This window comes from Salpingoeca rosetta, assembly GCF_000188695.1.
Source record: "Salpingoeca rosetta unplaced genomic scaffold supercont1.33, whole genome shotgun sequence".
Classification (NCBI taxonomy): Eukaryota; class Choanoflagellata; order Craspedida; family Salpingoecidae; genus Salpingoeca; species Salpingoeca rosetta.
In genome coordinates, this window is record NW_004754901.1 from 67,441 (window position 1) to 89,940 (window position 22,500).

General features: G+C 59.4%; 3 protein-coding genes across 3 annotated transcripts in view; 1 reads left to right on the top strand and 2 right to left on the bottom strand.

Moving 5' to 3' along the window:
- PTSG_10417 (TKL protein kinase) overlaps positions 1 to 1,171 on the bottom strand; it is a 7,893-nt gene extending 6,722 nt beyond the window's left edge. The window contains exons 1-2 of the mRNA XM_004988739.1: positions 695 to 1,171; positions 105 to 344 (exon numbers count right to left, since the gene is read on the bottom strand). Of these exons, the coding sequence (XP_004988796.1) occupies positions 105 to 344; positions 695 to 866 (412 nt within the window). The 5' untranslated portion in view covers positions 867 to 1,171. The remainder of the gene's footprint in view (positions 1 to 104; positions 345 to 694) is intronic.
- Positions 1,172 to 1,998: 827 nt separating this feature from the next.
- On the top strand, positions 1,999 to 4,523 carry PTSG_10418 (ubiquitin-conjugating enzyme H5b). The gene is made up of 5 exons (XM_004988740.1): positions 1,999 to 2,112; positions 2,720 to 2,785; positions 3,066 to 3,128; positions 3,414 to 3,551; positions 3,739 to 4,523. The coding sequence occupies exons 3-5, from the start codon at positions 3,069 to 3,071 to the stop codon at positions 3,982 to 3,984; spliced, it is 444 nt and encodes a 147-aa protein (XP_004988797.1). The 5' UTR covers positions 1,999 to 2,112; positions 2,720 to 2,785; positions 3,066 to 3,068; the 3' UTR covers positions 3,985 to 4,523.
- Positions 4,524 to 5,919: 1,396 nt separating this feature from the next.
- Positions 5,920 to 22,500, bottom strand: part of PTSG_10419 (serine/threonine protein kinase) — a gene marked incomplete at both ends in the record, with an annotated part of 19,325 nt that continues 2,744 nt past the window's right edge. Inside the window, 15 exons of the mRNA XM_004988741.1 lie at positions 5,920 to 14,379; positions 14,637 to 14,735; positions 14,934 to 15,036; positions 15,239 to 16,768; positions 17,133 to 17,286; positions 17,431 to 17,475; positions 17,687 to 17,720; positions 17,925 to 18,243; positions 18,490 to 18,605; positions 19,006 to 19,317; positions 19,754 to 19,842; positions 20,093 to 20,288; positions 20,739 to 20,827; positions 21,037 to 21,188; positions 22,214 to 22,419. Coding sequence (XP_004988798.1) covers positions 5,920 to 14,379; positions 14,637 to 14,735; positions 14,934 to 15,036; positions 15,239 to 16,768; positions 17,133 to 17,286; positions 17,431 to 17,475; positions 17,687 to 17,720; positions 17,925 to 18,243; positions 18,490 to 18,605; positions 19,006 to 19,317; positions 19,754 to 19,842; positions 20,093 to 20,288; positions 20,739 to 20,827; positions 21,037 to 21,188; positions 22,214 to 22,419 — 11,904 coding nt within the window. The remainder of the gene's footprint in view (positions 14,380 to 14,636; positions 14,736 to 14,933; positions 15,037 to 15,238; positions 16,769 to 17,132; positions 17,287 to 17,430; positions 17,476 to 17,686; positions 17,721 to 17,924; positions 18,244 to 18,489; positions 18,606 to 19,005; positions 19,318 to 19,753; positions 19,843 to 20,092; positions 20,289 to 20,738; positions 20,828 to 21,036; positions 21,189 to 22,213; positions 22,420 to 22,500) is intronic.

Here is a 22,500-nt window from a genome sequence, read left to right on the forward strand (position 1 = left end):
CACAGACACACACAGACACACACAGACACACACAGACACACACACAGACACACACACACACACACACACACACACACACAAATACAATGCATGTACGCACGCACCGAGCACTTTGCGACGGAGAGTGAGGAGCGATGCCAGCCCAAACTCTGCCTCGCCGCAGGTAAAGAGGGCCGGGTTGGCAAAGGTGAAGTCGTAGTCGCCGTCGCGGCCATTATCAAGCATATCGCGGAAGCGAAGCGGATACGAGCGAAACTTGACGAGGCCGTTGAACTTGGGCGACACGACGCTGTTCAGGTACTCGTTGAAGGTGCGCCCCATGGACTGGTTGTACCGGTCAAAGCCTGCTCGTGATCAGTGGTGGGAGACGGGAGACAAAATGTGGCATTGCATGAGCTGTGTGAGTGCGCAAGTTGGAAGGACGAAGAAGCAACTGGGAAACAAGCCAGCGGAGCAGGGAGGCAGGCGCGTGCGTACGAAGCCACACGCTTCTCGAGAAAAGGCAAAGCCAACGCGTCTTGCACCATACACACTCTCACACATGCCCACATGCACACAGACACACAAGTACACCTCCACACACACAGACATCCATAGACACCCCCCCACACCTCCACACACAGGTACACACACACACACACACACACACACACACACACACACACACACACACTCAGGCACACAAAAGTCGCACCTCGGTCGGTGAGAGCACCGATGACGTATGTGTACTGCGTGGCAGTGTCGTTGTTGGGAAGGGTGATGGTCTTGGTTGTGACGGCAGACGTAGGAGGGATGCAGAAGATGGCTAGTGCCAAAAGACAGGTCGCGACTGCAACCGACGCGGGTCGGTGGAGCTGCGTTGTCATGACTGTTCTGTGTGAAGGGACTTGGGATCAGCGCGGATTGGTGGGCGGTCGAAGAACAAAGGAGAGAGAGAGAGGGAGGGCTACCCAAGGATGGGGATCCAAAGAAGGTCACGGAAGGTGTCTGCCGTTGAGCTCGCCAAGTCGCTGAGAGGAGAAAAGGTTCTTCGTATGTGGCAACGGCGTCAAGCTGTTGTTTCACGCCTTCTTGCTTGGCGGCGAGGTTGGTTAAGGGCGTGGATGTGGCTGATGAAGGTCGACGAAGAAAATGGCCATCAACCCATGGCATTGCCAGCAAACCACCCCACCAACACACACACACACACACACACACACACACACACACACACACACACATGTGAGACTTGTTGCTTGGTCAGGGGCCGTTGAGGACGGCTGTTGGCCTTTTGGATGCTCAGTCAATGCTGTGTGGTTGGGCAAGCAAAGCAGCGTCACCACAACACGGCGAAGCGCGTGTGTCCGAGCGAGCTTGCGTTGTTGAACACGGCTGGTCAGTGATTGTACACTCGCCAACCACACTGTGCACTTTCTCATCCACACACAGCGCACCGTTTTGCTGTTTGAAAAGCTTGAAGTCGCTGTGCATGACGAAACCAAACACGTCACTGGCACGCGTGCATGCTGATGATGAGATTGGAGGCGTGCTGCCTGCCGCTGCTCTGCTGTTCCTGCTGCCAATGAGATGGCTGATCAAATCAAATCACGCAACACAACAGCCTGTTTGTTGTTGCATGGTGGTGGTTCGTGGAATCAAAACTGGTTGGTTGTGGTTTTAGAATGGCCCAACCGCGAACATCATTGCAAAACTTTGCTCAATCATCGGCAATGGCGTCACCATCCATGTTTGCGTGTGTATTGCGTGGTGTTCGATTCACCCAATGCGTTTAAATCTGTCAAGGATTTGTCAGGCTGTCAAATGTGACAGGTAGTGGAGTTGCCTTTGAGTGGAGGCCGGTTTTTCTGCACATCCGCCATATGCCACCTCGCCACTACTCTTGCTGAGTCAGCGATAATCTTCCGCACAACTCTTTCCAAACTTTCGTTGCCGAGAACGGTGCAGCCACAACGACAGCGCTTCCTTTGCTTCTTCTTCTTGCTTCTCTTTCTTCTCTTGACACATCATCATCACCCGCCATTGCCACTCACGCCTCTCACACTTTTCCTGGCATAAAGCGCTGCTTGCTGGCTGCTCCGTTGTCGTCCGCCCACATCTGCCTGTTTGTTTGTGGTGAGTCTTCCACCCGCGGTCAAGGAAACATGGCGAGAGAGATGAGAGGGGTTTTGAGAGAGGAGATGAGAGAGAGGGAGGGGGATGGCTTCTACCTGCATGCTTTCTCTCTCCTCCTTGTTCCTCTGCCTCGTGTGTGGCTGTCGCCAAGCCTGCCCCATCTGTTGTTACGGGTGCGGCTTGTCCACGACATTCACCATCATGGCGTGTCCGTCATCTTGATTTGCCCTCCTTGCTTCTTTCCTCGCGCACGCACGCTCTCTCTTCTTGCGCTTCCTCGCTCTCTCTTCTTGCGCTTCCTCGCTCTCTCTCTCTCTCTTTCCCTTGCTTGGGTGAATCATCTGGTTGGTGGTGGTGCTGGTGCGCTGTGGCGAGTGCTGCGTTGGCAGGCGCGCTTGCATATCTTGTCGAACACACTCCTCTTGTTCCTTCGCCTTGCTGCTAGCTGCGTGCCTTTTTTTTTTTCTGTTGTAACATAACGTGACACGACCATAGCCTGCCAGCTTTCTCTTTTTGTTTGCTTTTTGAGCTTGTGTCGACGAGTTTCAATTGCAGCCCATCACCACGCAATCACCGCTCACACACGCCACACAACACACCTTGGCAGACACCCCCCCCCCCTTAAACAGGTTCCATTCATTTCCGCACCTCACTCTTTCCCTAGACTCGACACGTACGTTTTGCTCTGTGCGGCGTGTGTGTGTGCTCTGTGTGTGTGTGTGTGTATGTACCTCGATGTGCTGCGTTGTGGAGGTCATCTGCTTTGTGCCACTTGTGCGAGCTTACTGTCGGCGTGCGTGCGAATGTACAGCAAGCTGCGCGTGCGTTTGCTCCGCTTCACCAAGTTCCTCATAATCTCCATCAAACAACACACGACACACAACAAACAACACACACGCACACATATTCACACGCGCACACGCACCCCGCATGCTTGCTTTTTGGCGCTGCAGACCATGGCTTTGAAGCGAATTCACAGAGAACTCAAGGATCTTGAGCGTGATCCTCCTGCACAAGTACGCTGTCCGCTCGTTTGCTTGGCTTCTTTTTTGCTTCCTTGCGTCCTTGCTTGCTTGCGAGCTGCTTCTGGCGCTCTTGTCCTTCTCCTGGCGCCCTTGCCCTTCTCTGCGCACGCGAGTGTGTGTGTGTGTATGTTTGCATCTGCTGCACATCCCTGTGCTAATGAATTGCGCATGCCATTACGCGGACAGCTGTTTGTATTCCTTGTGCCGACCCGTCTCTCACGCTTGGTGGAATGTGTTGTCGACGCTTCCTTCCTCCCTCTGTCCTGCCTTTTGCAGTGCTCGGCTGGTCCTGTTGGTGATGATTACTTCCACTGGTCGGCAACCATCATGGGTCCTTCAGATAGCCCCTTCCAAGGGGGCGTCTTCTTCCTCGACATTCACTTCCCCGCAGACTACCCGTTCAAGCCGCCAAAGGTACGCTTGTGTGTGTGTGTGTGTGCGCGCGCGCGCGTGTGTGTGTGTCTTGTGTGCTTTCGCGCGTGTCTATGTTCGTGTGAGTCATGAGATGCCAACTCGAGCGCCCTCACTCGCATTTCTATTTCATTCCCCCATCCCCCACTCACCATCGCCACCACGAACACCCCCCCCCCCCAATTATCAGGTCTCGTTCCAAACAAAGATCTACCACCCCAACATCAACTCGTCTGGCGGCATCTGCCTCGACATTCTCAAGTCACAGTGGAGCCCGGCATTGACCATCTCCAAGGTGCTCCTCTCCATTTGCTCCCTCCTGACAGACCCCAACCCGGATGACCCGCTCGTGCCCGAGATTGCCCGCCTCTACAAGACAGACCGTGCCAAGTACGAGAAGACGGCACGCGAGTGGACCACCAAGTACGCCACCTAATCCTCGTGCCTTCCAATCTTCTTAACTGTCGTGTTTTGTTTTGTGTGTCTCTTGTTGTCGTCGTTGTCGTTGTCGTCGTCGTTGTGGGTGCTTGATGTGGTTCACCGCTGAGGTCATCGTGCACTGTTTCCACAAGCACATGTGCTCGTTCGCATTGTGATGGATGGGTTGATCTTCGACTCGTCATTCTTCCCAGCCGCACGCTTTGGTGGTTTTGCTCCCCGTTCACCTCGGGTGGAAACGCCGTGCTTGCCTTTGTGTGAACAGCTGCATCGTTTGTGCGTGTGTGTGCGTGTGTCAGTGTGTGTCCCTCTCCTGTCTCTTTTGCTGCCCCGACCCATTTTTCTCCTTCTTGTTCTGTTTGTTGGTTTGTTGTTGTTGTTGTTGTCGCAACAACAACACACCCTGCACCAGCCCATATGTACACCAGGCATGTTGTGTGTGTATGTTTCTTCTTCCCTTGAACATCATGCGATTGCTTGTCGTTGACTCTGGGCGGTTGTCCTCGAATAGAACTGGAAAGCGAGAACCAGACAGCGAGCAATGCCAGCGAGTGTGTGTGTGTGTGTGTGTGTGTGTGTGTGTGTGTGTGTGTGTGTGTGTGGCTGTATGGTTGTGTGTGTGTGTGTGTGTGTGTGTGGCTGTGTGGTTGTGTGTGGCTGTGTGGTTGTGTGTGTCTGTTTCTGCATCTGTGTGTGTTTGTACTGTATCTGTGCGGGAGTACCTCTGCCTCTACCTTTGTCTGTGTGTGCGGGCCACCATCTCTTTGATCACACCTCAAGCACACCGCCAAGCTGCCACATATGCACACACAGACAACGTTTAATGCCCGCTCACTCGTTCGCGGTGCGTGCAATGGGTTGGTTGCGGTTGGCTGTTGCCCTGCCGTGAAAGTGGTGCAATGTGGATGGAGCAGACAAGAGCGCAAACACTACTCCTCACACGTTCCATCACACGGACACGAAAACAATCCCCGCCAGCCACACAAGCGCAGACGAACAAGCTACCAGCAGCACATAACAAATCAAGGGCATTTAGTTACCCAATCCTTCATCACCTGCATTCATTCACCCCTCTCCAAGCACCTTCGTTCACTGCTCTCCAAGCACCCCAGCATTCATTCACCTCCACCACCGCCTTTCTTCGACTCCCAGCACCTTTGTTCGTTTCCTACCAGCAGCAGCACCAGCATTAGCACCAGCACCAGCATCAGCTCTCCCCTCACCCTTTGCCTCTACTTTGGCGGTACCCTGCGCAGCACCATCTCTCCGCCACTGCGGACAAACGCCACCACGTGCACCTGCCGCTCCCGCAGCCCCGTCAGTGACCGCCGCGTGTCCTTGTCCACGCGGCCGGGGCCCGTCCCGCCGAGAAACTCAAGCACCTGCCGCATCCCGGCCTCGTCCATGTTGCGCGCGTCCACCGTCACCAGCTGCTCGTTGCTCAGGTCCTTGAGCGCCCCCAGCAGCGTGTCTGCAGCCCGGTTCCCGGTTTCCTTGTCGTGCGCCTTGTCGCCGCGCGTCACAATGTGCATGTTGCACCGCAGCTCATCCCGCGTGACCGTCGTCGGCCCGCCGCCCATGCTGCCGCCATTGCCGCGTGCACCACCGCTACCATCTGCCGTCTTGCTCGCTGATGCGCTGCTGCTGCTGGTGGTGGTGGTGGTGGTGGCAGCGACGGCGGCGACGGCGGTGGTCGTTGCGGTGCCTGATCTATCGCCGCTGTTCGTGCGCAGGCTCGACGTCCGGCCCCGCCCCGATGGCGACGCCATCACGCCACTCGCCACTGCCTTTGCGCGCACCTTGGCCGCAGCCTTCGTGGCTGCTGTTGTTGCTGTTGCCGTCGACGTCGACGACCCCAGGCCAGACGGGGAGCTGCCAATCTTGCTCAGGCTGCCGTGCCGGCGGTTCGGGGACACGCCAGGGGCCGTCTCTCTCACGGCGCTCCCGCTGTTGCGGCGCTGGCGAGCCGTGGGTGGCGTGCGTGGCTCACCACCACCGCTGGCAGTGGACTTGGCGCCCGCTGGCCCGCCGCGCGCACTGTCTGCCACCATCGCCGCTGTGGACGCACGAGAAACACCATTCTTGCCAACCAGGGCGGCGCCGCCGCCTCCACTGGCAGCGCCAGCATCGGCCCGCTGCTGGCGCTGAATGAATGACGCCAACGCATCCTGCTCACGCTCTTGCTGCCGCTGCTGTTGCAGCCGCTGCTGTTGCTGCAGCTGCTTGTGCTGCTGGTACCACCGGTGCTGCTGCTGGTGCTGCTGTTTGTGCCGGTCCATGGCCGCCTGTTGGTGGTGCCGTTGGTGCTGGTGCAGCTGGTGCGGCGGCAGCGGTGCCGCCCACGACATCTCGTACATGCTGCGGGCCTTCTCCGCCTCGTACTCCTCACACACCTTGCCCAGCTGCACCTCCACGGCCTGCTTGTAGGCCCGGCCGCCGATGCTCCGTGCCGCCGCCACCGCCCGCAGCCGGGCCCGCGCCCGCAGCACGGCCTCCTCAGCCTCCACTTCGCGCGAGTGGCGCCGCCGCAGCCGCTGCACATACACCAGCACCTGCTCACCCCCGCCAACAGCCGCCGCGAGATCTGATGCTGCTGCCCAGCAGCTGTGCACAACACAATGCCAACGCGCCCAGACAGCTTCTGCTCCTCGCCAACCACCAGCACAACGCGCGCAATGGCCGTCCCCTGCGGCTGAAGCGCTGCCATCTCTGCCAGCGCGCCCTCACCCTCAATCATCATCGTCGTCACCCCGGCCTGCTCAAGCACCCCGAGGATCACGCCAACGGCCTGGAACCGCCCGCCACCGCTGTTTCCACGGCTGTTGTTGGTGCTGCTGCTGCCATTGCTGCCGCCGCTGCCAGCACCCCTGTTCGCCCTGCTCGCGGTGGCTGCGGCCGTGTCTGCTTCGTCGCCGCCTGCGGTGCGTGCCGGAGCAAGCACATCCGCACCCGCATCATCGCCCTCGTCGCCAAAGTCGTCGCCTTCCACGTGTCTGGCAAGTTCCGAATCTGCCACCGCCACGTCGACGGCGGCCGCTGATGTCGCTGGCTTCTTCTTGGCCCTGCGCTGGTGCGCTGCTGCAATGTTCATGGCTGCGCTGTCCACCGCCGACCGCTTCTGCTTCTGCGGCTCCTGATTCCGCTGCTGCTGCGGCTTGTGCTGTTGCTTTTGGGCTCCGCGCGGCGACGTCCTCGTGCTTGCACTGCCACTGCCGCTGCCGCTGCCGCTGCCAGTGCCGCCATCGTCCATGGCAGCAGCCGTGTTCGGGCGCGCAGGCAAACACACCACCGCAACCTCGACCATGCACTGCCCAGCGCCGCACGGTCCCACACCGTTTGTCTGCGCACCGCCAGCCGTGGTTGTCGCGGCCTGCGTGTGCATCTCAACGCCGCAGGTTGGAATGCACGTGGGGTTGGCCAGGCGCCGAATGCCCGTCAACAGCGGGTGCTGGCGCCGCTTCGCATCCGCGCGCGCCGCCACCGTCACAGCCACGCCAAACCCGCCAACGCCGCCTCGCTTCCGCCCCTGGCCCTGGGCTGTGCCTGCACCCTTGGCATGGGTACTTGTATCTTCCTTCTGCTTCTCCTTCCTCGTCTTGCTCCCACGCCCTCTCGCCTTTGCGTCACCAGCATCATCAGCATCATCATCACCACCGCCATCGTCGTCGTCCTCATCATCATCATCATCGTCATCATCACCTTCCATGTCCTCAATCGTGTCCAACTTGAAGGCAATGAGCGCATCCTCGTCCACATCACCCGTCACTCGTGGCAGCAGCGGCGCTGCGGCCCCTGCCAAGTGCTGCTGCTGTTGCTGTTGCTGCTGCTGCTGCTGTGCTTCCAGCTGCGGTGGGAGGCCTGTGATCGCCAGAGCTGCACCAGGCAGGCGGCCTGCGCTGGCCAGCCGCGCCTCAAACACGTCGTACAGCACGTTCAACTTGAGCTCAATACCCGTCACCGACCACGGCGACGAGGCCTGCAGGCGCCGCACCAGCGTCGTGTACCGCCCGCCTTTGCCAAGCATCACTACTCGGCGCTGGTCAGGGTGCCGCGCCGCCGCAGCCCGCTCCTGCTCCTGCTGCTGATGCTGTTGCTGCAGCAGCTGCACCTGCACAGGCTGTTGTTGCTGCTCCTGCTCCTCCTGCTGATCATGCTGCTGCTGATGGTGAGCGCTGTGGCGTTGGCGATGTTGCTGTGCAGTGGCAACAACAGCACCACCGCTGCCGCCGCCACTGCGGCTACCACTGCCCTTTTTGCCTTTCTTCACAGCGCCTTCACTGGCTGCGGGGGTGCCGGCGTTCCGTTGTGCCTCGGCTGTGTACGCGGAGATGGTTTCCACCTCTGCCATCACGTGGTACACCAGCGAGTCAAAGTACGTCCGCCGCTTGTGCGCCGACAAGTCCACGTCAATCACCGTGGATCGCGTGCTCACGCCCTGCTTGTCAAGCACCACGCACAGCTGCAGCAGCTGCTCCAGGTACGCCCGCGCAAGCTCGTACGACCTGGTCGCCACTTCTGCTCGCACGCGTGGAGGCGGCACCATCTCATCTTCTTCTTCTTCCTCCTCATCCTCTTCTTCGCCGTCTTGTTTCTGTTCTTGTTTCTTTTCCTCCTCCTGCTGGTGGTGGTGGTGCTGTTGATGCTCCTGCTCCTGCTTCTTCTTCTTCTTCTGCTTCTCTTCCTCTTCTTCAACCCCATCGACCTTCTTCCCACGCCCATCAACATCGCCATGACCACGAGGAGCAGTCGTGGCCGAGGTTGTGCTGCTTGTCGTGGCGGTCACCTGTGTTGCTGCCTTGGCCGATGACGTCGCAGCGCCACTGCCCTTCGTCGCGGGCACATTGGTCGTGGCGTCCGCAGCCTTCCCATGCTTGTGCTGCCGCTGCTGCTTCTGCTGCTGGTTTTGCTGCGTGGCGCCGTCCTTGTTCTTGTCCTTCTTTCCACGCTTCTTGCGGCCACCAATCTCCTCCCAGGCCTCGTCACCATCGTCGCCGCTACCACCACTGCCGCCGCGCCCTGCGCTGTCGCTTCGCGTTGCACGTCGCCCCATGCCCGCGACAACACCGTCCTCCACCACAACGTCGGCACGTGCTGCCGCCCTGTTGTGCTGCCGCACCTCCTCCTCCTCCTTCTCCGCCTGCTTCCGCTGCTCTCTCTCCCGCCGTCGCTGCCGCCGCCGCGCCGCCCGCCGCTCCTCTTTGCTCATCTTCGGCACCTTGAACGTCACCTTGCTGCCTTTGCTGCGACTAGCGGACCTGTTGCCAGTGCCCGATCCGTCACCGCCACCGCCACCGCCACCATCAGCGTCAGCGGCGGTCGCGCGCTCCTGATCTGCCCAGCACACGCTCACCGGCGTGCCGTCGCCGCTCAGGTACGTCCACGACTGCGCAAACACGGTGCGCACTGCTGTCAGCACGCCCTTCTTCGTGCCGTCGGCCAGGAACAGCACCGTCAGCGCCGCCCGCTGCTTCTTCGTCAGCCCGTCCACGTGCTGCAGCTTGTTGATCACCTCTCGGCGCCGCAGCGCCCCAATCGTTCGCACCGTCACGCTTGTCGCACCATGGTGCACGTGTTGTTGATGCTGGTGCTGGTGGCCGCCGGCGTTCATAGCGGCTAGCCTGTCGTCCCCGCTGCCACTGCTGGGGCTGTTGTTGTCCTTGCGACCGCCGCCGCCGCCAGCAACAAAAGCAGCAGCAGCAGCAGCAGCAGCAGCAGCAGCAGCAGCAGCAGTAGCAGCATCACCGCGATCACGGCCACTTGCGGTGCTCGTACGACGGCTCCACCTATTGACGGCTGTTGCTGCTGCGGTCGCCTTGCGCCACCTCGACGCCGCTGCGCCTGTGGTCTGTAGGCCGCCGCCTCCAGCAGTGGTGCCACTGCCACTGCCACTGCTGGTGCTGCCGAGAACGGCGCTCGCCCGCTCCACCGACGTGGCCTCTGTGCCGCTCGGCTGCTGCAGCGCGCTCTCCTTGACCACCAGTGCGCGGAACACGCTCCTGCGCACCGACGCCTCAATGCCCATCACCTTCAGCAGCGACTCGAGCAGCCCCGTGTGCCCAATCGACACCAGCACGGGCGCCGCAGGTGGGAGCGCCACGCGTGCAACTGTGACGGCGACACCAATCACCTCCGCATCGCAAAGCACCGACATGTTCGGGGACGGCACGGCCACATCGTACGCCAGCCGCGGGTGCAATTCCCCAGCACTCGCCAGCAGCGACTGTGCAGAGAGGGCGAGCGAGCACGTGTTGTTGCCACCAGCTCCGCCCCCAATCGGCGCCAGTCCAGGCACCGCTTCCAACAAAGCGCCTGTGCCAGTGGTACCGTCGGCAGGCGACGCTCCGCTGTTGCCGCTCTCTTCATCACCATCCTTGCCGTCGCTCTGGTCGTGTTCGTCGCCGCCACTGGTGCCAGCGTCAGCCCCGCCGTCGGCATGTGCGGCCTGTGCGGCATGTGTTTGCTTTGCGAGGGGTGATGTGGCTTTCGGCTTCCCCGCTTCCTGTTCTCCGCCGTCACCTCCACCTGCTTTGTCCGTTGCAGCATCATCCCCATCTGCAGCGCCCCTCTTGCTCCTGTTCTTCTTGGGTCGGCTGCGTGAGGACGTTGGTGCGCTCTTGGCTGCTGCGCTCCGCTGTGACTTCCCTTTGCGCTCCTTGCCGCGGCCGCTGCCGCCGCCGCTGCTGCTACTGAAGAAGTTCCGGTCGCTCAGGTGGTCTGTGGACAGCGACACGCCGCGCGCGTTCATCTTGCTCACCACGGCGTCGTGCATGGCAGCAATCCGCTTTGCGTCCGCTGGCGCCTGCCGCGTGCCGCGGTCGCTGCCTGGCCCCGTCACCATGTGCATGACCGTCATCACGGCGCCCTTAACCGTCACCGCGGTCGCCGGCCCCGACGAGGAGGAGGAGGACGGGGCCACGAGCGCAATGGAGAGCGGGGAGGACGAGGCCGACTGGTGCCGGTACGCCGCCCCGCTCGTGTACCGGCGAATCGGCGTCGTGCCCGTCATCCGCGACAGGTAGTGCGCAAACGCAATGTGCAGGTGGGCCGGCAGCATGAGCACGGTGCCGTCGTGGGCCAGCAGCCGCACCTGCTTGCTCTCCTCTGGCGCCGCCACAGACTGCGGCGTGAGCAGCGGGTGCGCCATCTCCAGGGCGCCGCGCCGCTGCAGCACGGGCGCCAGCAGCGAGGTGAGAGCGTGCATGTGACGGTGGCCCCTGAGCACGGGCCGCAGCGGCAGGTCCGGTGACGACAGCGCCGCCAGCTGCTGCCAAGACAGCCGGCGCTCCAGCATGCGCTGCATGAGGCGGCGGTGGTCCGGCAGATCGGGGTTGGTCGCCAGCTCAATGGCGTCGCTCAGCCGCTGCCGCGCCCGCGGGTCGTCGACCAGGCCAGACGCGTACAGGTCGTCCACGCTCATGCGCTTGGAGGGGTCGTGCACGAGCAGGCTGCGGATGATGCGGCGCGTCGTCTCCTCCTTGGCGTTGTTCTCAAACTCGGGCGGGAACACAATTGCGGGCGTGCGCACGTCGCGGATGGCAAACTGCCGCTCCGTCTCCGTGGCGAACAAGAACGACATCTCAAACAAGATGATGCCCAGCGCATACATGTCCACCTTTGTATCGTAGTGGCCCGTCTCCACCTCAGGTGCAATGTACCGCCCCGTTCCAACCCGCCGCGTCAGCGAATCTCGCTCATCACCGACGCCACCACCGCCAACGCCGTGACGGGCATTGTTCCACGCATCGTCGGTGCCACCCGTGTTGCCGAGGCCGTGGTCGCTGCTGCCGTTAACACCATCGTTGGCGGTGTTCTGCAGCGTGCTGTTGGCGCGGGCGCGCCCCTCCTGGTGCCGCTGTCGCTGCTGCAACGGCTTTTGCAGACTCCCGCTGTCGTCGTCCCCATCAGGCGGTGCAGGTAGTGATGGTGACGCGCTCTCAAGCCCGCGGCCACCACCACCGCCGCCGCCGCCGCCAAACCTGCTGCTGCTGCGGGTTGCGCTCTGCGTGGTGTGCCCGCTGCCAACAAAGCGATCGTCCAGCGTCTTCCTCGCCAGGCCAAAGTCGCCAAGCTTCACCTCCAGCGCGTCGTTGACAAACACGTTCTCGGGCTTGAGATCGCGGTGGATAAGGCCCTGCTCGTGCATGTACTTGAGAGCATCGAGCAGCTGGCTGAAGATGCGCATGCGGCGGGCAAACGACAGCTGCGTGCCGCTCCTGATGACGCGGCGAAGCGTGCGCCGGCTGCACAGCTCCATCTGGATAAACAGCAGCGTTGTGCCGTCCCGTCGACCACGTCCACCACCAAGCGCTTTCTTCTTCTGCTTCTTCCCGAACTCGGCAGCATCCTCGTCATCGTACTCGCTGTCATCCTCGTCATCCTCCTCATCATCATCATCATCCTCATCATCGCCGCTGTCATCGTGAAAGGGCAGGTCCTCCGAGTCAATGTCTTCCTCGTCGTCAAAGCCGTACAGCTCAACCCCATCGTCGTCAGCGCTGTCTCTATTGGCGGCGGCGGCAGCGGCGGCGGCGTGGCGCTCGTCGCGGTCACGTGCGGTGGTGACGGCGGCGGCTCTGGCGCGGCGACGTGGGGCCAGTGGCGTTGGCAGCATACGCATGAACTCCGCGCTCAAGGAATCTTCGTCGTCGTCACCATCATCGTCGCCTGCTGTGCTGTCTTCGCCATCGTCGCTCAGGCGATGGCCACCAAACAGCACATCACTGCGGGCACCAGACGTGTACACATCCAGGATGTCATCACCATCATCACTCATGTCGACATCAAACTCATCGTCGCTGGAGCCGCTGCTGCTGCTGGAGCTGTTGCTGATGGAGCTGTTGCTGGTGGTATTGTCATCATCATCATCATCATCATCATCATCATCATCATCATCAGAGGTGGTGGTGCTTGTGGAGCTGTCACTGCTGTTGCGCATGAACAACGCCCGGGCAAACTTGGAGCCAACAAAGGCGTCTTGCTCCTTCTTTTCCTTGCTCTCGGTTCCGTCTGCAGGGGCTGCACCATCATCATCATCGTCGTCGTCTTCGTCATCATCATCGGCAGCGCTGCTGGTGTCGTGCCTTGGCGTGAATGACCCTCGCGTGCCGCCGCCGTGCGTGTGCTTCTTGCTGCCGCCAGCATCGGAATCACTGGCTGACGGCGTCGAGTCGCCATCACCGCCAGCATCGTCACCGCTGCTATCAGCATCAGCATCAGCATCAGCATCAGCATCAGCATCAGCATCATCGCTGACGCTGTCGGCACCTCCCAGCAGCCGGTCCACCACCGCCATGGATGTGGCGGAGACGAGCTCTTCCGTCGCAAGCTCAGAGTCGCCCGCCCACCCGCTGCTTACGCTCGTGTCATCATCGCCACCACCGCTTTTGCTGTCATCGCGTTGCTGAGCGGTGGTGGCTGTGGTGGTTGCAGGGCTCGCGGTTGTTGTGGTGGTTGGTGGCTGGGTCGTGCTAAACACGATGCTGTCATCATCACTATCATCATCATCACCATCATCGCCATCGTGGGCGTACATGTGCGCGTGTGTTGGCATGCGGCCCGTCTGTTCGCTCCGCTGCCGCTGCCGCCGGCGCCGCTGGTGGGTGCGACTCGGTGTGGTGGCGCCGCCACCTCTGTCGTCTGCGGCGTCATCCGCACCGGTGTCGCTGTCGTGGGAGCACATGGACTCCAGCTCCACCTCGCCATCGCTCTTCGTTCCATCCCGCTCACCACGGGTGCGTGCAGCCGATGCAGCCGGGGGTTTGCCTGCGGGCGTATCGATGCCGCTGGTGGCAGCAGTGTTGTTGCTTGAAGTCTCATCGCTGCCTTGCTTGACCTGCGCCTTGTTCTTTCCCCTCGTCTTGCTCTTGCTCTTGCTCCTCGCCTTGCTTTTGCTCCTGCTCCGGCTGGTGGCAGCGCGCTTTGTCGGGGACGTGCTTGCACTGGCGTGGCGGCTGCATGCGCGTGGCGTGACGGTGCCGCGGCGCTGCTTGCTCGTGCTGTCGGTACGGCTGCGCCTGACCTCACGGGGCACCGACGCAGGATTGGAGGAAGCCCTCCAGAACCGTCCGCCACCACCAGCGTCATTGTCATCGGTGTCGTCATCGGTGTCGTCATCGGTGTCGTCATCCGTGTCGTCATCGCTACCGCCGCCACCGCGGGTGCCAGGGCCATTCTTGTCACCAGCCTGGTTGCGGGAGGCGTCACCAGTGGCGGAGCGCATGAGTGCGGGCGGGGCGGGGGTGGACACCTGCCGCATCAAGACGGCGTCGTCGTCATCGTCGCTGGTGGAAACGCCATCGCCATCATCGACATCATGGTCGTCGTCCTCCTCGTCCTCGTCGGCGCCAACCACCGTTTCGCCCGCGCCCCACTCTGAGGTCTTGCTGCTCCATGCCTGGCCAGCAGACAGGCAGACAGGCATTGAATGTGCGCGTGTGCGTGTGAGTGAGTGAGAACGGAGGGAAAAGGAAACGAGGAGAGACAAGAGATGTGATCAAGACGTTAACAACGAATATTGTGCGCGCAAAGATAGCGTGTGAGTGTGTGTGAGTGTGTGTGAGTGTGTGTGTGTGTGTGTGTGTGTGTGTGTGTGTGTGTGTGTGTGTGTGTGTGTGTGTGTGTGTGTGTGTGTGTGTGTGTGTGTCGCCTTACGTTGTGATACCGGACGATGTTTGGGTGGTGGTGCAGCTTGGAGAGCGCACGCACTTCCTTCATGACGTCATCCTCATCCTCAAGCGAGCAAGGCACAATCTGGCGGCGCAAGTACACACGAGGGGAGGAGGCCAGGAGCCCAAGGACAACACGGTGTAAAGTGAGCTTTGTACAACGTGTACGGTTGGACACACACACACACACACACACACACACACACACACACACACACACACACACACACACACACACACACACACACACACAATGCGGCTGCTGTGGCTGCACCGGCCGCACCTTGACGGCGTAAGGAGATTTGTCGAGGTTGTTGAAGGTGTGCACGACAGCGCCAAATCCACCAATGCCGAGGAATCCGCGCCACTTGGACCGGAGCACCGTCCTGTGGCAGCAACAAAAACAAGTAACACAACGACACAAATATGTATGCTTAGCTGTTTGGAGAGTCAAATACACACACACAAAAAAAAAAAACAATACAGCTCAAACACACACACACACACATGCACACACAAAATACCGCTCGCATACACTCACACGAACGGCCTATTCCTCCCCCCCCCCCCGCGCAGAGCAAACCACACCTTGACTGGCTGTGAATGGCGCGCAGCACGTGGTCCTCGTAGCGGTGCTTTAACCGCAGCCGCTGCCGCACAAACTTGAGCGACAGCAGCTCTCGGATGTACGAGCCAGCCTCCCACGATGACCCGGCCGCGGCTGCCGTCGTCGTTGTTGTTGTCATCGTCGCTGCTGTTGTCGTCGTCGCTGTCGTGGTGTTGGTGGCGTTGGTGGCGTTTGTGGTGTTGGTGGCGGTGGACGACATGGATTTGATCGATGCCGTGTCCAGCTCATCGCTGTCCACAGACACGTCGTCATTACCACCATCATCATCATCACTGTCGTCCGGGACGTGTGTTGCCCAGCAGCGCTCAATAAACTCCTGCACAGAGGGCGGCACCTGCGGGGTCCAGCGCACCTTGGCGTCTGACTGCGCCCGCCGCCGTCGCCGGTCAATCCACGCCTGCGCCGCCTCCCGGCCCATGTACATCTCGAGCACCAGCGTACCAAACATGCGCACGTCCCGCGCCTGCATCTCCCGCAGCTGCCGGCCCTTGATTGCGTATGTCGGCTGCACTACGCCCGTTGGCGACGTCCGCGTGCTCGTGCTTGTCGTGCGGCTGCGGCCGCGGCCATTGCTGCTCTTGCTGGTGGTGTTGTTGCTGTTGCCATTCTCTTTGCTGGCGAGGTGCGCCTTGCGGAGGGCGTCAAAGCTGTATGCGTGGTCGTCAAATGGTGGGAGCGACATGTCATCGCTGATGGTGTCGCCGACCCATCCAGTCAGGCTGTTGATCCACTGGGCCATGCACGCACGACGGATGTTCACGCTAAACGGCAGCGCATCGTCGCTGTTGTTGCTGTTGCCATCAGCATCGGCGCTCGGCTCCACATTGTCGCCATTCGTTTGCTCCACGTTCTTCCTTTGGCTGGAGGATTCGTCATCTGCGCCGTCCTCTCCACGCTTATCACCACCATCTTCGTCAGCATGATTGGCAGCACCACCAGCAGTGGTGGTGACATTGCCCTTGTCATCCTTGTCACAATCGCCATCCGAGGCGCGCCCATCATCATCATCCTCCTCCTCATCTTCTTCCCCTTCATTCTCTTCCCCTTCCTGTTCCGCCGCCGCCGCCGCTGCTGCTGCTGCTGCTGCTGCTGCTGCTGCTGCAATGCGCGCTTGCTCTTCCTCTGCGCATGCGCCGTCCCGCGCCAGCACGCTCTCCACCACCATGTACCCGCCGGCCTCGTCCTCCTCCACAATTGCGTTGGCGCTCGACACCGCCGTGTGCGCCTGGCCGCACATGTGCAGCAGCATGAGCCCTGCCAGGAGGTCCCAGGCCACGGCCTGCGCCACAATGGGGTCCATAAACCCGCCGAGCGAGATGCGGTCGTACAGGCAGCGCGGGGCAACAATGGACGTCACCTCGTGGCACACCGCAACGCACTGCTGCCGGTCGGCCAGGATCCAGTCGATGGGGCGGGCAATGTTCGGGTGCAGGGGAATGTCGTTGCAGTGGTACTCGGCCCGCTGGCGGTGCTCGTGCAGCGGCGTGCCCCTGACGAGGTGGTATTCGGATGGTATGGGACGGTGGGGGATGATGACATCATGGGATGAGGAGATGGTGGGATGTTGAGATGGCGGGATGATGAGATGGTGGGATGTTGTTGGTATCATGGGATGAGGAGATGGTGGGATGTTGAGATGGCGCGATGCGGTGATGGTGGGATGATGAGATGGCGGGATGATGAGATGGTGGGATGTTGTTGGTATCATGGGATGAGGCGATTTCGGATGATGTGATGCGATGCGAGACGTGATGAATGGGGTGAGCAGAACCAAAGTGATGAACACATCATCAGACGGCATGGATCATGGTGGTTGGATTGAGCGGGATAACGGTGCAACGTTGGGTGACGTACGGGGCGCGTGAGGCGCGGGCGTTGTTTGCAACGAAGATGACCTGGGCCAGGGCGGGGCTGCCGTTTGGAGTCACCGCCTGGAACACCATGCACTGCTCATAGTGGAAGGCCGGCTTGGCCAGCACCAGCCGCTGATGCAACAGCAGCGATTGCACTGAAGACAAGGCAGGGTGAGGTGGAGGTGGAGAGGGTGGAGAAGGTGAGGTGGAACGCTGGCAACATGATCCATGGTTGAGTGAACACGTGTGGTGAAAAGAATGAGCAATGAGAAATGAACCGACGGGCTTGACATGCGTACCGAGTGTCCTCAGACTGGCTGCCTGCTCCTCTTCCTCGTCGTAGGCTGCAGAGACGAAAACGCAGGCCACGGCGCATGCGACGTGAGGTGGCACGATGTTTCAACACACACAGGAGCCAAAAACACTGCTAAAGGCGGCAGTGGTGGCCACAAGCAGAACAACAACGCAGAACAAAAAAGGATTGTGCCCGAGGGTCATCGTCGTCACAACCACTGCCACAGCTGCGTTCAAGTGGCGCTAAACAGCCATTATCACCTGTTGCTGACAGCAGAAGAGGTCCCGCATTCGCCTGCTCCAATGCACGCGCGGTGCAGTGACAACAAATACATACGTGTGAGCGCGGGATGTGGGAAAAGGGAAGAGGGGCGCAATGTGCAGCGAGGACACGAGCACCAGCACAGCACCAATGCACAGCACCAATGCAGAGCAGCACAATCACTCTTCCCCCTCCCCCCGCGTGCATCAGCGCATCATCACCATGCGGGCGGCGCACCTGTTTGGGGGCTGCAGCCGCTGCTGTCGCTGCTGTCGCTGATGCCTTGTCTTCTGCGGTTGCTCCACTCGTCCCAGCACCATCGGCTGCCTGCACCACCTCGGGCGCACCATCACCGCGGACGCTGTTGCTGCTGATGCCGTCACCGTCGCCGTTGGGCCGAGCTGCAGTCGTGGCTGCGGGCTTCACATCGGTGGTGCTGGTGCTGGCATTGGTGGCATTCTCGCCACCGGCATCGTCATCGTGAATGGGCGACGGGTGGCGGGTGGGGATGCTTTGCACCAAGCTCACCTTCTCCTCAGGGTTCTCCAGCACCGTACTGCACACGCACACGCACACGCACACGAGAAAGATGAGGCATACGCAGCACAAGATCAGCTGTAAGAAGCAGCAGCAACACCGAACCACTTGGTGAAATGAACAGACAGCAACCCAGCCATTCGTAACATGAGTGAGTGAGTGTGTGTGTATATATGTGTGAGAGTGAGAGAGAGTGTGTGTGTGTGAGTGAGAGAGTGAGTGAGAGAGAGAGAGTGTGTGTGTGTGTGTGTGTGTGTGAGCTGACCAGCAGAGGCCGAAGATGGAGGCAAAGCACGAGTCTGTGACGGTGTTGTTGGTGAGGAACTTGAGCTGGGCCAGGGAGGCGTTCATCTTGTACACCGTCCGCGCATCATATCCAACCTGCATGCCATCGTCAGCGAATTGGTCGTGAGCAGAGGCGTGGAAACCAACAACAAGCAATGGGGGAAAGGGCCATTGTACGAGAGTCAGGCATGAGGAATAGTGAGCAGGAAGAGAGGCAGTGGCGAAGGACCAAATATGTGTGGCGTGTCCAACAACAACAACAACAACAACAACAACAACAACAACAACAACAACAACAACAACAACTTCAACAACAACAACAACAACAACAACTTCAACAACAACAACTTAAACAACAACTTAAACAACAACAACAACTTAAACAACAACAACAACTTAAACAACAACAACAACTTAAACAACAACAACAACAACAACAACAACAACAACAACAACAACAACAACTGCCATTGATGCTTCAAGGGGGCTGCCTCACCGCGTCCTTGATGAAGGCCTGAAGGCTGGTCAGAATCGGATCACCGTCGCCCTCACCCTCGTCCTCATCCTCATCATCATCACCGCTACTGCTGCTGCTGCTGGTGCTGCTGGAGATGTGGATGGAGGCTGCATCTGTGCCACTGCCGGCCTTTGCTTTGGCTTTGGCTTTTGCTTTGGCCCGGCGGCGCGCCTGCCTGCGTGCCTGCTTGGCCGCTGCTGCGTCGCGGAGGGCGTGCTGGATAAACAGCGGTGGCGTCAGCGCAAACACCAGCGTCGCCTGCGCCTCGCCGCTCATCGACACAAATGGAAACTGAAAGCACCCGGCGAGCAGCCATAGTAGCGGTGGTGGTGGTGGTGGTGGTGGTGGTGAGGTTGATGAATTATGAGTCACGGGTTTGGGGGAAATTGGCGTTGGTGTGTGTGTGTGTGTGTGTGTGTGTGTGTGTGTGTGTGTGTGTGTGTGTGTGTGTGTGTGTGTGTGTGTGTGTGTGTGCGTGTGTGTGTGTGTGCGTGTGTGTGTGTGAAGGTGCGTGTGTGAAGGTGCGTGTGTGATTGTGTGTAATTGTGTGTGTGTGTGAGTGTGTGTGCATGATGGTGTGTGTGAAGAGCAAGGTGCGGATGATGTGCTGACGATTCGAGCGAGTGAGACGCCATTGCCACGTGAAGGAACAGCCAGTTTGCCACAACGTGCGAGCGACAGCCCGACAACAACGTGTCGACGGGCGATGGTGCACAGGTGCACGTACATGGTAGACGTTGGTGTCTGCCGTTGAGGCTGACTTGACGTAGGTGCCGCCGTACAGATCAAGCGCACTCAACAGTTCCTCAGCCAGCGCTGTGGGCCGTGGTGGCGGCGATGGTGATGGTACATGCATGCACGTGGTGTCGACAAGCAAGGGTTGGAGGGGGAGGGGGCAAAGTGAGTGCATTGGTTGGCAGAGACAGAGGCATGAGGAGGACGTGCACTCAGCACAGGCACAGGAATAGCAAGAGACGCCGCCACTGCAACGGCAGTCAGGCACGACATGCCTGTCGATGCAATGAAAGACACAGATGAGCGCACACGCCTGCACGCAGGCACTGACCGGCATCGTAGCGCTTGAAGATGTTGAGCGATTGCACCGTCTGCTGGTTCAGTGGCGGCGGTGGTCCTGACCGGCCCTCTGCCGCCTGTTGCTGTTCCTGCTGCTGCTGTTGTTGTGGCACTGAAGCCTCCTGCTCCGGCGGCTGCTGCTGCTTGGCGCCCTTCTTGCGTCGCTTTCCTTTTGCGCCCATGGTGCCCTACAAGCGGGCGGCGCTGTTTGAGATGTACCCTGGTCCTAGTGGTGGTGCTTTGCTACCTAAAGGCAACCTGTGCTTGCAAGCAGAGAGGCCAGCCAATACCAGAGGTAGAGTCACTCAAGTGAGTTCAACGCAAGGATGGATACGTACGCGGATACGCGCGTGTGCGTGTGTGCGTATGCTTGTGTGTGTGCGTGTGCTTGTGTGTGTGCGTGTGCTTGTGCGTGTCAACGGCAAAGAAGAGTAAACTCAATGGCAATGGTTGAGATGCACAAGAAAAAAATGACGCAAACTGGCTGTAGTGTGCTCTTCGTGGTTGTGCGTGGTTCTTGCAAAGATGCAAAAGATTGTCACATCGAAGTCTTGTCGAAGGCGTTCGACAGACGGCACTGATGAATGCCTCACACATCGCTCAAGCACGAAGAAACAAGAGAATAAAAGGAGACACACGGAAGTGTTCTGGAACACAGTGTGGGCGCACCGTGCAAAGTCAGTGGAAGCTGGGGCCAGTGATCTGCTTGTGTCAAAGAAGCAGTGGCCTCCACATTGGGGAACAATCGCCCGCTCTGCATCGACCAAGCAAAGAGCAAACAAAGACAATGTCAATCGACAGGAGCCTGCGCTTGTCTGTCGACAGTGCAATGTGTGCAGTGTGTGCCAGGTGTGTGCCTGGTGTGAGTCTGATCTATCCCCTCCTTCAAGAAAAGGTGTGGAAGCACCATGTCACATGCCACCCATCATCTCCCACACCGCTGCTGCTGCTGCTGCTGCTGCTGCTGCTGCTCGTAACCACCACCAGCACCAACAGCGCATGGCGCACCTGTTTCCTTTCCTTCCGCGTCTTCCTTCTGCTTGTCCTTCCAACCCAAGATGTGCTGACAGCTTTCAAGAAACAGCTGACTATCGAAAATGGAGAATTTCCTCCATTTTCATAAAGGTCAAATTTGCCCACCACACAACGACAACAACCACATCACACGCTCACCAGCCAGCCCAACAATCATTGACTTGTCTCATCCTTCCTATCGGACAGCACACACACACACACACACACACACACACACACACGCACGCACACACACACGCACACACACACACACACACACACACACACTCGTCGGCACTGCTTGCACGCAGCACCACGTGACACTGTCACTTTTCTTTGTTCATAGCAAACGCCATCATGGATGACGAAACAAAGCACGTCTCCTTCAACAGCGAAGCGCCACGTGAGAATAACCTCTTCTTGCCATGTGATGCACGTGATGAGGAGTTGGGACAGCAAAACAATCTCTTTTGTGGAGCGTTGGGAGCTCAAGCTCCACTGCCATCATTGCTGTGTCTCTGTTTCTGTGTGTCCTTGTGGCTGTTTGAATGTGCTTGTGTCTGTGTGTTTGCGTTTGTGGCACTGCAAACCTTCCTCATCCCACTCACAACTGCGCATGTCTATCTGTGCGTGTGTGTGTGTGTGTGCGCATGTCTGTGTGTGTGTGTATTCTACTTGTGCTTATGCAACTGCGTCTGCATCTGCTTCTACAACTGCTTTTGCTTCTGCACCTGCGTCTGGCTCATGCGAGACCCGTGTACTGTTGCATTGGTTCCTCGTTCCATGAATGTGCATTATCCCCTCCTCCTCCTGCTGGTGCATGCCAGCTCGATGGCTTTTGCTCAGAGCTGCTTCAGAAGATTGCATACTTTGAATCAGAATTCGGAGGTGTGTGTGGGTGTGTGTGTGGGTGGGTGTGTGTGTGGGTGTGTGTGTGTGGGTGTGAGACGGGGACAGAGAGAGAGTGTGTGTGTGTGTGCGTGTGTGTGTGTGTGTGTGACTTGTTTGTGCCTGCCTGTGTATTTACGCCTTCCCTGTTTGCGTCGCGTGTTCATCATGTTCATCTATCCCACCCCATGTCCACCACCGCCACCTTTACAGGAAGTCTGCAAGCGGGACCAAAGAAGGAACGCCCTTCCCTGCAGTGACACCACCACCGCCATCATCATCATCATCATCATCATCATCACCATCATCATCATCATCATCATCATCATCATCATCATCATCATCATCATCATCATCGCTGCCACGTGTCTCCATATCGGAGCCGTGACTGTCGTTACATTCCTTGTTGAGACAGTGCTGCATGCACACGTGTGCGTGTGTGTAAGTGTGTGTGTGTGTGTGTGTGTGTGTGTGTGTGTGTGCGTCTCTCTGTGTGTG

What these genes read in the sequence shown, in the direction of transcription:
- PTSG_10418 (XM_004988740.1), top strand. Translation starts at nt 3,069, where the DNA reads ATGGCTTTGAAGCGAATTCACAGAGAACTCAAGGATCTTGAGCGTGAT. An exon ending in AGCGTGATCCTCCTGCACAA is followed by an intron (nt 3,129 to 3,413) that starts GTACGCTGTCCG and finishes TGCCTTTTGCAG; the next exon opens with TGCTCGGCTGGTCCTGTTGG. An exon ending in ACCCGTTCAAGCCGCCAAAG is followed by an intron (nt 3,552 to 3,738) that starts GTACGCTTGTGT and finishes CCCAATTATCAG; the next exon opens with GTCTCGTTCCAAACAAAGAT.